We start from the raw sequence: 16,071 nt of genomic DNA, 5'->3' as shown, positions 1-16,071 counted from the left end.
AAATGATACCTATCATTTCTGAGGCACTTACTGATGTTCATGCACATAATGATCAATTTATGTGCCATTGTATTGATTAAATAAATCACTTACAGCATCTTTAATGAATATCCATCCAAATAAACGCTTAATTTGCTCACAAATCACACACAGATGACAACACATCATCACCCCTCATCTGTGTGTATAATTCATGTGCAGCAACAGCTGTAATGAGTCTGTTGCTAGGAGGCTCTAAATCTAGACAGACAGCTTAAAAGCGTCCATGAGCGCAGCCTCACATCAACACTGACACATACAAACAAACATAAAGCATTAGACGACTTTAATCTGAATAGACAAGAACAACAACAAAAAAAAAAAGCACACAGATGAACAGAGGTGGAAAATCAGGGGGTGGCAGCAGACAGAAAGACAAACTGTAGACAGAGGCGGAGGTTGGGGAGGATGAGGAGGAAGAGAGGGATGAACGGATTAAGGTGGTCGATACTTTGGCTCCTCTCCCAGACTGAGAGATGACACTAAATCTGTTAATTCAGCCCCCCTCTCCACGCCCCCCCCCCACCCCTCCGCCCCTCCTTCTTTCCCCATATACTGTACATGAAGTTGCTCTGATTCTTCTCCTGTCCTTCATCCTCTTGCAGGATTATGATGTTTTACTGTAATTCTTACTGCAGCAAACAAACACAACCAAACAAATACTGTATTTTGAGTTTGTAATGAGTCAAATTGATCGACGCTTCAGATTTAACAATTAAATGTTCAGAGAATGTTTTCAGAAATTTTCAACAATATGTACATTTGGGAGAAAAAATGCAAATAAATATAAAGTAAAAAAAATTAAATCCAGATATTAATAGTAATTCAGCAAACCTCAGTATTAAGTGTAGCTGCAACATTAAAATGCACACAGGAGAAAAACTGTTCAGTGTTTTAAATGTAACTAGTTGAACTCCCACTCACTCTCGTTGCATGTATGACTAAAATTAAATTTTTCTTGTGATTATAAAGCCGATCAGCAGCAATCACACACGTTTTCTTCAGTGAATGCTTCTCTAGTTATGTTTTTAAATACATTATTTTGAACTGTAGTCAATACAAACTACTGTACATATTATAATATATTTATATTATATATATTATATTTATATAATATTTGTAATTGAGCAAATGTAATTTAAAAAAAATACTTATGGAAGGACTTAAGGATTGTTTATTTTATATTTCACACTTTACACAAAATGTATTTTAATATATTATTATTTATTTATTGAGATTTTGTGTTTATGTTGTTATTTTTGTGACAATGTCAAGTCATTTTATTCATAACACATTTAAATTACAATCAAATAAAAACTCAGCCATAATGTAATTATGAGGATCAAAAGAAAATGTGGGAAGAAAAAATACAATTTGGATACAGCATTGCCCGGAGAAAAGTGTGTCACCAGTTATGTCTTCATGATGATTATTAAAAGGCTAAAGGAAAGAACATCAAAGGAGGGGAAGATCTAATAATGAGAGGCAAACTATTCCACAGTTTAGGGCCAACAATGGAAAATACCCAGTCACCTCTAGAGTTTCTTCAAAACTTTCTCAATATCACAAAATAACACATATCATCACATTTAACTCCATAAGTTATATAATTCTTGAATGTATTCATGTACATTTTCTATGTATTCATATTTTTAAGAATTAAAGAAGGTACACTTTCTTCTGCCTGTAATTACATAACATAAAGACATAATCCTGATTAGCTGTTACCAGTTGCTGTGCAGGCCAGTGTACATGTTAATTATCTGCCACACACCTGTGACTGATGCTGTAACAAACAGGCTGCTGGACCATAAGGTGACTCCAAAGACAGCGGTCCCTGTCATCCATTAGGGAGACGGTTCCCATGACGACCAAGCCGAACAGCTCACTTATGACCTTTTGTAGACATGGCTGTAATTACATTAAATTACACTGCATCTTATCATTGTCTGCTTTCATGAGTCATTTCCCATGTAACTGCTGTGGCACCAGTAACATCCAGCTGGCCTGCTGTGAGGAGCCACACGCAAACAGACTTCCACATGTCTGATAATGTTCCGACAGCGTGGAGGAAGACGTCAAGCAACTCCATTCAGGAAAAGTAGTTATAACAGGAACTTTTTAGTGGGCTTACTGGATGTAGAAGTGAGTAGTTTTCAAACTGAGTCCTGCGATTTTAAAACATGAGCTGAACCTGGCCTCACAAGTCGTGAAGGCCTTTTCTCACACACGATGGAACCCCTCTTCAACCCGGGAGGAAGAGGAGAGGATTTTTATGGTGGGGGGGGTTATTGTGTGAGCACAATCTTGCACATTACTGCCTGCACCCTTTTTATTTTCGCGCATCTTTCTCCTCTACCCACACATGTTCTCTCTCTGGCTCCTCTCTTCCCTCGGCCTTTATACGATCATGTTGCTTGGTAACAGCAGAAGAATGATGAGAAGAGTAGGATGTGTTCGGGCGCCTCGTGTGTGATGTGATGTGTCCTCACATCAGCTGTAAAGAATATGGGGCCATATAGCCACGATAACAGCAGAATGACACTCTGTAATGTATTTCGCTTCAGATTTCAGGTGTGAGATTGCAGGCGAATATTGAAGGAAATAATTCTTTGGGTTACTTGAGTTTAGAAACTTTTAGATCAGTGTGATTATGGAACAGAATATTATGTTTTGGTCAAAAATGCTAGGGGAAAAAATCCAGGCGGACTTAGTCCTTAATTGCTGGAAGCCAACAAACACCGGTTGCACTGTGGCACACCCTGATCTAAATAGATATAACAGTATGGATGTGAAGCTTGATTATGTTTAGCTAAAAAAAATATGCTTGAAAAATGTAAAAAAAAAAAAAAAAAAGAGAAGAAAAAAAAGAAAGAAAGAAATTGTCATTTTTTTAACAGATTAAAGGGTTAAAACTTATATCACAGCAAAGTCTGCATATGCACCCTTGACTATTCCTCAGTGTGCACATTAATTTTGGGGAATATTATTACATTTGAGGACTCACCGCTGTGGATTTCACATTACATTTGAGGCGGAGTGGGAGTAAAAGTTCAAACCGACACTAGATTGTATTTCACTGTGCTGCTATGAAGTCATTGTTCCAAAGACTGACAATAGGCTGTCTCTATTCTTGCCATAAATCAACATTTGAGATGTTAAATTGCTTCAGGACAGACTTGCTCATTCCTCACACAGAGCGACTGGGTCGTCTGTTCAAGAGTGAATACAGGACAGGATATTAAATTATATTCTATCTGCAGAACTGCAGTGATTAATTCACAGGGATATGCAGGCCTACTGATTAAACAGATCAATTAAAGTGTCTATACATACAGTATCTCCCTCATCTTTGTCTCCAAGCTGCTAGCATCAGAACACTGAGGCAGACACCATTTACAACTGTGCAAAATCCACATGTGTAACATTTAGTGAACACAGCAATTAGTCTCAGTCATCGGAAGAACCTCCTTAGTATTTCCCCAGAGGCTGTTTGCTCATTAAAAATCACTGACTTAGTGGGAAAAACAGCCTCTTTACTCTCCATTCCAGCAAACTGCAAATATTTCCTCACTCTATGGCAGTCTTCTAACTCGTATCTGACTCATTACAGCATCTTTAGAAGAAAGGTCACGGCACGGTTGCTAATGACAACCTGCAAGGCTGCTGCTCTGTGTGTTTTCTCTGAGTGGCTGCCTCATTTGTAGGGATCAGTCGCCCCCTGCTGTTTCATATTCTTTGACTTCTGAATGTATGAGGTTGCCATGCCAACCGAAGGGGGCATTTCTGAAGTCAGGAAGTAAATTTAGCATCCACCTGTGATCAGGAAAATCAAACAAGTCACTTGGATGCTTGTTGCTGTTAGACTATAAAGCTTTAGTTATAAGCTGCTCATTTTAATGATTCCACTTTTTATGATGATAGTGAATTAATTATAGGTAATTTCACCAATTATCAATAATTATAGTCATGCTATTTGCAGTTTTCAAGTTACCAGGTGTATTAATGTTGAGACATCTGCAGTTATAGATTTTTTTGCAAACAAGCCTGAAATAAAACATGCTGTACCTTTTATAGCAAACTTATAGCAAACAGCTGCCTACTTACACATCCAGCAACAATGTTATCATTTATTTGGAGTCGTGTTTGAGTCCACTTGATAAATGTAACTAATATTCATTCTTGTTTTAGCTCTGTTTTTGCTCTCCACCAACTCTCAAGGGAAATATGTGGGGTTAGCTCTTCAGCACGTTTGATGCAGGAGGATTTTAGAGTGTTTTCATGGAAAACAGCTGCCTAGTGTGGCCCAAAGTGATGCTATGAGAGTGGTGAGAGGGAACCAAAAGACCCTTTTCACAGCAGACATTTAAACTGTCAAAGCAAGAAAAGCACAGGTGGAATTAATAACTGTAAAATATGAGTTCATAATTTTTCAAGTCTGTCTTAAAACAACAGTCAGGAGCCCAAAAGAACATTGAAACAGGTTTTTCTTGCAATAATCATTCCTCCCGTTCACACTGACTATTAGAAGATCCCTCATAATGCACAAATAATTACAATGTAAGTGATGGGGGACAAAATCCATAGTCAAAAAAAAAAAAAAAACAGTGCAAAAATGTATTTAAAAGTTTATCTGAAGCAAATAAGATGCTTCAGCCATCCAAATGAGTCAAATCAAGTAGATATCTTTCAATGTTACAATCTTTTTAGTGCCAAAGTCCCTCTTTTTGTTACTAAACTTCCACCGCAGCTCAACAGGGAAACACTGCCCGAGGAAACACAAAGAGGGAATTTGATGCTAAAAAGGACTGTAAATGTGGCAGATATTCACTTGATATGACCAGTGGTGGAAAGTAACTATGTACATTTACTCAAGTGCTGTACTTTTTGAGGTTCTTGTACTTTACTTGATTATTTCCGTTTGATGCTACTTTATACTCCCACTCCACTACATTTCAGAGGGAAATATTGTACTTTCTACTCCACTACATTTATTTGACAGCTTTAGTTACTTTTCAGATGAAGATTTGACACGATGGATTATATAACAAGCTTTTAAAATACAACACATTGTTGATGAAACCAGTGGTTTCCAACCTTTTTGGCTTTTGACGTCTTACAAAAAGCAGTGTGTAATCGGGGTCACATTTCAGATGTCTATGAGTTGTTAACAGCTCCTCCAAATAGTGATTTTTCCCTCTAAACTTCTCACATGGTTTCATTTCAATAAATGTTCAAATGATCCAAAGTTTCACCAAAAATCAAAGATTAGAGAAAAAGTCCAAAAACTGAAAACAGATTTGTGTATCAGAACTTTGTTTTTTCTTCTTTCCTCTCCCATTAATCATTTCACAACCCCTCAGATTTATCTGGTGACCCTGGAGGGTCCCAACCCCTAGGTTGGGAAGCACTGGACTAAATGTATATAAAGTAGTTGAAACTAGCTCCACCTCCAGCAGCTACAACAGTAACATGCTGCTCTAACACTGATGCTTCAGTATTAATAATCTAATGATGTCATATATAATAATATATCACTCAGAGGGACCAAACCACTACTTTTACACAACTAACTACATTTTGCTGATAATACTTGTGTACTTTTACCTAAGTAGGATTTTTAATGCAGGACTTTTACTTGTAACGGAGTATTTTTACATTACTGTATGAGTACGTAATTAAAGGATCTGAGTTCTTCTTTCACCACTTGATATGACTAACTCAGACTGCTGAAGCTTCATATAAGCTTCAGATAAACCTTTAAAGGTGCAGTCTGTAAAATTTTGTGGCATCTAGCAGAACAGACTTGGCAGAAATGTAATATAAGGATCCATTTTAGGTCCCATTCTTTTCTCACTTTACATGCGTCCTTTTGCTCAAATTATTCACAAGGAGAGTACATTTCTCTCCAATCTAAAACCAAATGATTAGTGTAATTTATAGGTGCAGTGTGTAGAATTTAGTGACATCTAGTGGAACAGACTTGACAGATATGGCATATTCTTAACTATGTGTAATTAGTGTATAATCACCTGAAAATAAGAATTGTGTTTTTGTTACCTTTGAATGAACCCTTTATATCTACATAGGGGAGCGGGTCCTCTTCCATGGAGCCCGCCATGTTGCACCACCTACTTGCATATGGGAAACTGACTGTTGTTTTAAGACACACTTGAAAAAATGTGAACCTATCCTTTAATGATGGCTGCATTACATTTAGGTGACCCAGTTCCAGCTCTGGTGTTGTGCATGGTCACTCATTGACATGTCTTACTGGGAGAATGAATGGAATGGAGCCACTGTCAATGTTATTTACACCTGCGCTTTTCCTACTTTGACAAGTCAAAATGTCTGCTGTGAAAAGGGTCTTTTCTCAGAGGGTTTGTCACTATAGCAACATATTTATAAATATACAATATAAAGATATTAGTTATCCATGGCTGCTTTAAGTGACTGAAAAAATAATGTGATATGATTTAGCTCACTGCACAGACAGGAAACACATCCTATTTGAATAATAATAAGTAAGAATCCAGCCACAACAACAGCAGTTGTTGTTTTTCCATTAGTGTTTTTATTCATACAGTGAGGGTGCTCATACATAATATTTATTTTTTTTCTATAAAATATATTACCTTTCAGTTCCTGAAAGCAAAACTGGATATAAATCATCAAGTTTCATTTGATAAGAAGCAACTCATTTTCAAGTGTCAACCAAGGCAATCAACTGTATCAGCAGTCAAAAATGCATTGCAGATTTAGAAATCACATTCTAACAAAGACGTTTTTCTTCTGTCTAGCAAAGCCACAATGCTTGAGCGCCTGAGCCCCTGTCCACTGACACAAAAGACAATGATCATTTGGGTTTTCTAAAGTAGCAAATACTGTTAAAATACTGTAGCCACAAATAGAGTTTTCACGTGAGAGGAAAGCAAAGACAGAAACACAGTCAGGGTGAAGAGGGAGGAACAAATGAAGGAGGTGAGTGATTCAACAGAAGCAAGTGACTGATGCTTTATGATGTCTGTCATGTTGCGCTGTTTGACTTTTTCTCTTTTGGCTCTCCCCTCCTCATATGTTTTTCTTTGTTTCCTCATGGGTGGAAATGCTCCACAGTTGTCATGACAACGCTTTGGCCGGACAGCAACGGGTGAATTTCTCGGGCATCACAACAACTCGCTGTGACCAGGTGCTGAGTTGATGCTGTCTGTAAAGTAGAACCGCAAAGATATAAACTGTTTAAAAGAGACATTTCACAACATCTGGTAATACAAAGTAATGCATCCACTGTATTAGCATGTTTGTATTTGACATCGTCTTCTTACTGATATCTATTTAATAATCATGTTCCACAACAGTACAGAAGCAAGCGTTTGATTAAAACTTGACTTACACCTGCTACACACACACACACACACACACACACACACACACACACACACACACACACACACACAAATAAAAACAGAGACATGTACCAGACAAGTCCAGTGACTTATTTCTGTTTTGGGGTAGTCTAGGTTTTTTCACGGGGGGTTTGCGATTTGGGGGCTTCTCAACGTTATTAGGGCTTTCCCTGTCAGTGCCTGAGTTCAGTGAGGACAGGAAACACAAATGAACAGTTAGATACAGATGCTTTACACACAGATAGACATATATATATGTATATATATATACACAAAACATGTATACTGCAACAGCCTGTTCGGTTAATAATAACAGTATATATAGTGTAGGAACTAATTATACCTGCGTCACAAGACATTGCCTTTCTGTTCCTTTGTGGTTTCACAGGCGCCTGAGGTCTCAATCCTTCGTCACCTGAATAACACATATGAATGACCAATGAGGAAAATACTGTTTATATTAAATAAGTCTCACATACACACATTTATATATATATATATATATATATATATATATATATATACACATATATGTGTGTGTGTGAGTTGTTGTTTTTTTTTAATTTATATATTTACACATTCACTGTCTGTATATGGGGCACCCCAGTGGTCTAATGGTCAAGGCATATACCACATAACTGCAACATCAACGGCTTGACTCCCCACCAGGCAACCCCAGTTGTATGTCACATCCCCTCTGTTTCTTGTCTCTACACTGTCTGTCAAATCAAATCAAAAACCCTGAAAAAAATTCTAAAAAAAATCTATATATGTGGTATATATATATATATATATATATATATATGTGTGTGTGTGTGTGTGTGTGTATGTATGTATGTATGTATATATGGGGAACAATGTATGTTACAAACCTAAATTACAAATACACTGTCTCATAAAAACAAACTAGAGCCTTATGTGATGCAGAATGTATCCAAAAGTCAAAGATCTCTGTGCACACAGATACATTCATGTATACTACTATTATACCTTTACTGTTATTAAAGGGATTGTTAAACATTGTGGAAAATGTACTTTTTTTTTTTCTTGCCAAAAGTTAGATGTCCATTTAATATGAGGCTACAATCAGTAACTGCTTAGCTTAGCATAAAGACTGAAAGCAGGGGGAATTAGATAGCCTGGCTCTGTCCAAAGATAAAAACTTTTGCCTACCAGCACCTCTAAAACTCACTAATTAACACGTTATATCTCATTTATTTAATACGTACATCAAATGAAATATAAAAACAAGATTTTGTGGTTTTACAGGGAGTTATGTGCCAGATTTTCTTGACCAGCAGTGACTTCCTGGAGTCTCTGCTGGTTGCCTGGCAACCTCAAGGTGACAACACTCCAGGAAGTCACTGCTCTTGTCCAAGAACGTACAGTAACTCCCCATAAAACCTTAACTTGCAAGCTGTTTTCCCTGCTTCCAGGTGTCATGCTAAGCTAAGCTACACGGCTGCTGGCAGTCGTTTAATATTTACCGTGCAGACATGAGAGTATTATTAATATTCTCATCAAAGTGAATACATATTTTCTCTGAAATGTCAAACTGTTGCTTTAAAGTTTCCTGCAGGCTGAGCTGTTTATTGAACTTTTGATATCCTGTGATGCCATCATTAAACCAATTCACAGTATATTCCTGACCACCTGTATCCCAGCACCAAAGCAAAAACATGAACAACTCCAGGTAATTTGCTTTTTGAATGAGTGCTGAACAAACAAAGTGACTTTAATAGTCAGTTTAAGGATGTTATTCTTTCTGTATTAATATATCCTGAATCAAAATGTGTTGCTTTAAGTGGTTCATTTGTATTTTCAGTGCAGGTACCTTGACTTGCAGCTCTATCTGGCAGTCCATGAACAGGCCTGTTGACAGGAGGTGGCACAGGTGGAGGAGGTAAGTTCCTCTCATTGGCTGATTCTTTTGGATAAGTCACATACGAGGATGTCTTTGGCTGTTTGTCAGATCAGAACAGGAAACATGAACAAATCACAGACAATCATGGCAACTGTCAAATTTGCTATAGATCAACACAAAAAGATAATTAGCTGTAACAAATGAGACAAACCGAACCCAACATGACTGTAAATTGCACACCTTTTCAGGGATTGGAGGAGGGTGACCTTCCGAATCTCTTCTTTTCTCCCTCTCTCGCTTTTCCATTTTTCCAGGATCCCTCTCTATTTCTCCTTCCTCCTCTGCAACTACAGATTAAAGAGAAGTGATTGTCACTTACAGTAGGTTTGTGATTTGTTTACAACCTGAGGAAAAGATTGCAGTCAAAACCTCCTTTCTAACATGCAGCGCATTGACAGGGATGACAGTGTGGTACCTGGTAGAGCGTCGGAGCTTTCTAGCCGATGTCTCTGCCTCAGCTTGGACAGGTTGGGTTTACTGCTTTGTGGCGGAGGATCGGGTTTAGATGCACAAGGAGCAGCTCTTACGGCAGAGGCACCTCCTCCTGTGCTGCTCCTCCACCCTTCCGCGTCCAGACATGCGTGTCTCTCTCCCTGCGGGTCCTGCCAGTCTGTAGCTGCTGCCTCTGTGGTTTTCAGAGGATCTGTTTCCTGTTTTGGCGAAGGTGTCCTGTCTGATGGGTACGGAGGCAGCGGCCTTTGAGCCAAATGAAGCGCCTGGACTTGTCTATCTGGCTTTCTGCCTGGATGTCTGCTCTCAGTCCACTGATTATCCACCTGTATGTCCGTCGGCTTGTTCTCCGACCACGACCTGTCTATCTGTCTGCCACCCATCCACTGTCTTTCTATCTTTCTGTCAATCTGCCGCTGGGTATGTCTGTCAACAGTCCACTGTCTATCCATGTGTCTCTCCGGATGTCTGCTCTCAGACCAGTGCCTGTCGGTTGTTCTCGGCTCTCCAAAAGTTCTTTCTTGTAGCCTGTCGTCTAACCGCTGCCTCTCTACATGTTGATCACTCTGCCTCCCTTCCATCCACTGCTTGTCTGCCTGCAGCACCTCTGTTGTCCTCTGTTTGTCGTCTGCCCAGTACCTGTCTGCCTCTATCGACTGTTCAAGCACAGCATCCGCTTCAGATTTCTGTAAAACACAACGAGAAGATGCAAAAGAAGTGATTGTGCCTGATGCAAACTTCCAGCACAATGAATACTTGTAGCAGCTGACTGTACCTCTCTGGGAGAGTAAAAGGGGTGTTTGCTTCCTCCCACGCCTGGATGAGGAATGCCTGGCACGGGTGGCGGACTTAAAACAAGAGTATTCTTCCCCTCAGCCCCCTCGCCGGGAGATCCAGCTCTGGCAGCAGACCTTGGGGGCTGAAGGAGGGTGTATACATTCTCTGTGGCTGTCCTGAAGTTGAAAGACGATGAAAGTGTTAGCCTGCATGCAACATTTGCAACAAAGTCTGCTGATATTTTTCAGAATAGAGAATAAAAAACTAGAGTGTAGCTTACTCCAGTTTTAAATGTAACAAACTTTGTGTAAAGTGTAATTAGAAAGTATCACTTTTCTGGAAAAAATCAGGTTCCTTGCTATCCTAATCTGTATTTGACATGCAACGTGTTCATTTATAATCACTTGGCTGACTGGTGGATCCAGAATTGGAGCCACCGGCTGTCATCTACATCTGTGTACACACGCTACATCAGCCTACCCGCGTTTTGGCAGCTATCAGCTATTCCTCATATCAACAGAGAAATGAGGGAGATTTAGAGTGATATTTGTCAGAGTATTTGTGGAGTTCAGGGCTGCTGATAGTCCTTATAAGAACCAAGACAAGATAACCAGCAGAAAACATGAAGATATAGATGCTTAGATGAGTAGAATGTAGAGGGAAAATGAATGAGTCCTTTATGATGTGGCATATTGTTATCTGGCGCATCACATGGACATTGTATTGTATGTTCAAGGCTATACCTTTCTGAAGAATAATGGCGTCTTTGAATGTGTGTGTGCGTAAATACACGAACCCTGTGGGTGCTGTGGCAACAGTGTGACACCCGTCTCCGTAAACCTCTGCTTCAGACTCCGTCGCCTGATTGGACAGAGTTTGGTTGCGTTTTTTACGAAAACCGAAGATGGCCAGCATGTTTCTCCTCTTCTTCCTCCTCAGTGAATGCGCTTTGTGCAGAGAGGAGAGCTGACTGAAAAAAGTGAGAGAAGTTGTGTGAAGACATGAAGTTCAGTCAGGTACAATCATCTTGTGTGTTCACACATGAGTCATCTCTGCTAGGATGTCACTGAATTCATCACAGCCGTCCACGCTGCATGTTTGTCTGCTCTGCTTCTGGTACATCGGCAATTTGAGCGTTGCTAGGCTACACCTTTCAGTACACAATGATTTATCTTAAGTGCACTTTTTTGTATTATAAATGTAATCATATTAAGAGGACTGACTTAACCTGATGATCTGCAGTGTGGAGCGTGGAAGGGAACATTATTCTGATAAGCTGTGGCCACTGTTCCTGAATTCAACCCCGTCAAAATAAAGGCTCTGCATGTTTTAGCTCATTAGTTTTACATTTTGTTTGCTTTACATGACTGCTGTAGGACCAATTTCCAGAGAAGACTGGTCACAAACTGAAAAAAATCACCAGCTGCTAATGACTTTCACCAGAGCCACATCCAATCAAGAAAACCAGCTTCAACCTGCAAGACAAAGTAAAAAAAAAACACTTCTCCTTCTTGCACACAAATCTCAAACTCCTTTGATCAACAACATGCAGGCAGACAATCAAGTCAACCCAAAATGCTCCAAACAGCCAGCTCCAGCTCCACTTATCATCAAAGAATGACAACATTTATGTTTCAGTTGTGCAAAGATGATGGACGGCAGAAGAAACCAGAACTGCCTCTGAATGTACAAGCAGCCAGCAGGACATGCTGAACAAGCCATGAGATTACTTCAAAGACAGACAACACACTGGTCAGTGCAACACAACCTTAAATCATTACAGCAGCCACTCCTTTTATTCAACTTTACCTTTAAAGCTATCTAGATATCAATCTGAAAATAATTTAATACTGGAAAATAGACACACAGAGAGTGAGTAGGTGAACAGTCACTATCTGCAAGATCATTTAATCATTCTTCAGCATTATCTAGAGATTTTATCTCTATTATGTTTCCATTGAAGCCACAATTTTTGCTTGCTTTTACTGTAATAGTGTCATTTGTCTATTCATGTCATGTCCTTTGTTGTGCGCCTTTCTTGGCTTGCCACTGGGAAAGTTTTCTCCTTTTGTTAAACACTCACAAAGGCATTATTATCTCGACTGAGGAAAAATTCTCTTATTGAAATAACATATTCTCATTTTCTGTAATTCACCTAATGCTAACTTTGACACACAGCTGACTTTTCCCTAAAGCAAAATATACATTTTGTAGAATGATGTCCCATCATTGCATTTCAACCACAGATTTCCTTTCATTTCAGTATACTATGAAAATCAACACCTCATCACCTTTAAATCTTTTGTCATAAGTAGCTACAACTATCTAGAAAGTGCTCCTTGCTGGTGCATTCAAGAGGAACAACAGAAAATGCAGAAAAGCATTTTATTCACGACAGTGTGTTATTGGAAATTAAAACACAGAACACAAACGATACATAAACACGGTTTCTTCTTCTTGAATTGGTTGCTGTCTCTGGGACGTCCTTGAACAAGGAGCGCTGTCAAAGCGGTGTCTGCTCACAGTTGCGTTACCATGCAACAATAACTTAGAGGTGACAAAATGCTCACTGTGATGGATTACCTATCTCAAGCATGTCTGAAGTCTCTGTAAGTTGATTTTCAAAGCCGAGAGAAATACATGGAAAATAATCACTGCTTGGAAAGTAGGAACTCAATCTAAAAATGCACAATACAGGAATGTTCTGCAATGAGAGATACACATACAGTTTTAACTGATGACGAGAACTTTAGAGGCACAAGTTTAAGCAGTAAAGAGAAGTCTTACCTATCAGGGAGGACTCTTTTAGTATAGAAATCTGGCAGTCCATCATCGAGAGGGCTTATTCCTCCATTTTCACTGCAATGCTGCACACACACAGACACACCGACTGTTAGAGAGGTCAGTTTACTTGCAGTGGGTTTAATTTGTAAATGCTCTGCATGCAATAAAACAAATGGATTACACTGGCTTCAGCGAGATGATATAATCCAATTGCAGCCATCCACTTTGTATAGATTACCTCTGACAAAGACAGCAGTCACTGCCAGCAGGCATGAACATTAGGAAATGGGAATATTGTGCGTAGATAGATAGACAGATAGATAGATTCATGTACTTTGTGTTAAAGGATGCCCACATTGAACCCTACTTACTGTCTCAGTAGGGATATGCCCTCCTTTGTGCCTCCGTGGAGGCCTCGGCCGAACTCGTGTCACATGATGGAGAGGCAAACCCTGCGTAGGCAGCTCTGACAGGCCCTCCCAGGATGCAGAGCGGGATAGTGGTGAGGAGTATGACGGCACAGAGGGGGGCGGAGAGGAGCTGGAATCGTCACACAGGCCTGACAGTGAAGAGCGATGAAAGAATCATAGAGGATGTGAGGGAAAGAAGCCGAGAAACTGAGAGGGCACAGTCAAGGAGACAAGACAGGGTGCCATCATTTCTGCTTTAAAGTCGTGTAACATCAAATTTAAAACAATTGGCGACCACTCTGAGGTATACTGACTCAGACTTGGCTCAGGCCAGATTAAGACAGCCATTAACAGACTTCTCAGACGGAGAGACGGGAAAAGGAAAAAAGACTCAACAGAAAACACACTAATGGAGCACTGAAAGAGATAGGATGGGGTCAGAGCTAGACGGGAAAGAGCAGAGAGAGGAGGATAAGAGGATATACAGCAGTACTCACTCAGCCTGGTAGAGACAGGCCGTATTCGTCTTGTTCTTGAGCTGTGCTTCTTAATGGCTATTGTGTCCTGGGACGAAAAAAATATTATAAAAAAAAAACAATATTGAGATGCTGAGGGATAGTATTAGAGTAAGACAAACAAACCAGGAACAAGTCAACATCAGCAAAAGGCACTCCCTCAGGCCAAACAGAGCTTTTGTTAGTGGGGTTTTGTCAGATCAAGTCAATTTAAAAGCCTTTAAAAAAGTGCCTCACAAATTTCAAGCAAAAATGTACATATCAAAAGTGAAAAACTGTAAATAGAAATTAACAGACATATACTGAGATATAGAAGGCAGATTAATAACAGCACAGACTGTAAATTCCTTCCTCCAGGTCATGAGGTGGCATAAAAAAAAAAAAAATAAAAAAAAAAGATAACAGAAAATCTGAAGGTGAAGGAAAACTGGATCTAACTACTTAATCTCAGTCTCATACTTTATGTTATTATAGCTACAGAAAGTAGTTATAATAATAGTAGCTATAACCCCCGTTTGTCCAGTTTGTCCGTTCTGGGCTACTGTAGAAACATGGTGGTACAACATGGTGGGCTCCATGGAAGAGGACTGGCTCCCTGTGTAGATATAAAGGACTCATTTCTAACAAAAGCACAACGATTCTTATTTTCAGGTGATTATACACTAATTAAAACATACTTATGAATATTATATTCCATTTCTTCCAAGTTTGTTCTGCTAGATGCCTCTAAATTCTACATACTGCACCTTTAAAGGTTTATCTGACGCTTATATGAGGCTTCAGCAGTCTGAGTTAGTCATAAGTACTCAGATCCTTTACTTACATATAAGTACCAATACAGTTATGTAAAAATACTCCATTACAAGTAAAAATCCTGCATGAAAAATCCTACTTAAGTTAAAGTACATAAGTGACCAAAATCTGTCTAAGGACACATTGGCGAACATACAGAGTAAGTTTCATGGGAGGGATTGTTTCTAATAAATATTAGATAGAAATGGGTTTAAAAATCTAAATTAGCAGTCTTACCCAGTGACATAGAGAGTTATGCAGGTGAATGAAATTTTTAAATTCTGCACAGGTTTTAGAGGAGACATCAAGGCTAGAGTTGTATAAGGGGGTAATGACTGAAGTAATTGTGCTGAAAAGAGCCCTGGGCTTATAGCTGATATCTGAGATAATGTCAGAGGAATAGTTTATTCCTGCAGTTTAACCTGCTTTCTTGTAAATATTGAGCTGCTCTCTCTGTGCTTCAACAGTGATTTGCAATTTATTCTTTTTCACATTCACTCAGCTTTCCTTCATTCCAGCTCTGGTAAGTTCATTCAGCCAAGGTTTAGTTTCAGGTTCAGTTTTTTCTCATTTTTAGAGGGGCAATTTGATGATAGGGAATATTTGAGCAGGTGAAAACATAAAAAAATAAGCTCCTCTGTAGGTAAGAGGAAGAGGCTACATTTTAGTGTAATGAGCAAAAGAGGAAACAGCTGAAAACTGAGAACTAATCTGAAGGGGAGGAGTTTGTAAGACCAGTAAACTTCACTTATATCCTCACTATAAGGCCAGTGGGTCCCATGTGTAGAGATAAATTGATCTGTACAAGTTTAATGTCAGTCAGACTTACGATGCAATATTGTGCTTCAGTCAAGCCGATCAGCTTCTAAAGGCCAGAGCACAACTGAATTGACAATACATCATCAATCCAGGCTGTTAAAACTGCTCCGGTGAAGTGGTGAAGTTAGAGCCTTTCAAATTTTGACCTTTAACCG

General features: G+C 39.2%; 1 protein-coding gene across 3 annotated transcripts in view; it reads right to left on the bottom strand.

Moving 5' to 3' along the window:
• Positions 1-6,604: 6,604 nt before the first annotated feature.
• Positions 6,605-16,071, bottom strand: part of LOC122988552 (capping protein, Arp2/3 and myosin-I linker protein 3-like) — a 31,677-nt gene continuing 22,210 nt past the window's right edge. For 2 of the 3 annotated variants that reach the window (XM_044360929.1, XM_044360930.1), the window contains 11 exons: positions 14,288-14,354; positions 13,752-13,939; positions 13,384-13,463; positions 11,393-11,566; positions 10,595-10,772; positions 9,785-10,505; positions 9,550-9,656; positions 9,280-9,406; positions 7,789-7,860; positions 7,518-7,625; positions 6,605-7,246 (listed from right to left, as the gene is read on the bottom strand). In XM_044360929.1, coding sequence (XP_044216864.1) covers positions 7,206-7,246; positions 7,518-7,625; positions 7,789-7,860; positions 9,280-9,406; positions 9,550-9,656; positions 9,785-10,505; positions 10,595-10,772; positions 11,393-11,566; positions 13,384-13,463; positions 13,752-13,939; positions 14,288-14,354 — 1,863 coding nt within the window. In that variant the 3' untranslated portion in view covers positions 6,605-7,205. Of the gene's footprint in view, positions 7,247-7,517; positions 7,626-7,788; positions 7,861-9,279; positions 9,407-9,549; positions 9,657-9,784; positions 10,506-10,594; positions 10,773-11,392; positions 11,567-11,985; positions 13,204-13,383; positions 13,464-13,751; positions 13,940-14,287; positions 14,355-16,071 lie in introns of those variants that run through there. The other variant, XM_044360931.1, reaches the window with a different exon arrangement.

The sequence above is a fragment of the Thunnus albacares genome, chromosome 9, assembly GCF_914725855.1.
Source record: "Thunnus albacares chromosome 9, fThuAlb1.1, whole genome shotgun sequence".
Classification (NCBI taxonomy): Eukaryota; Metazoa; Chordata; class Actinopteri; order Scombriformes; family Scombridae; genus Thunnus; species Thunnus albacares.
The sequence above is the reverse complement of the archived record's forward strand: the minus strand, read 5'-3'. Positions and strand labels throughout refer to the sequence as shown.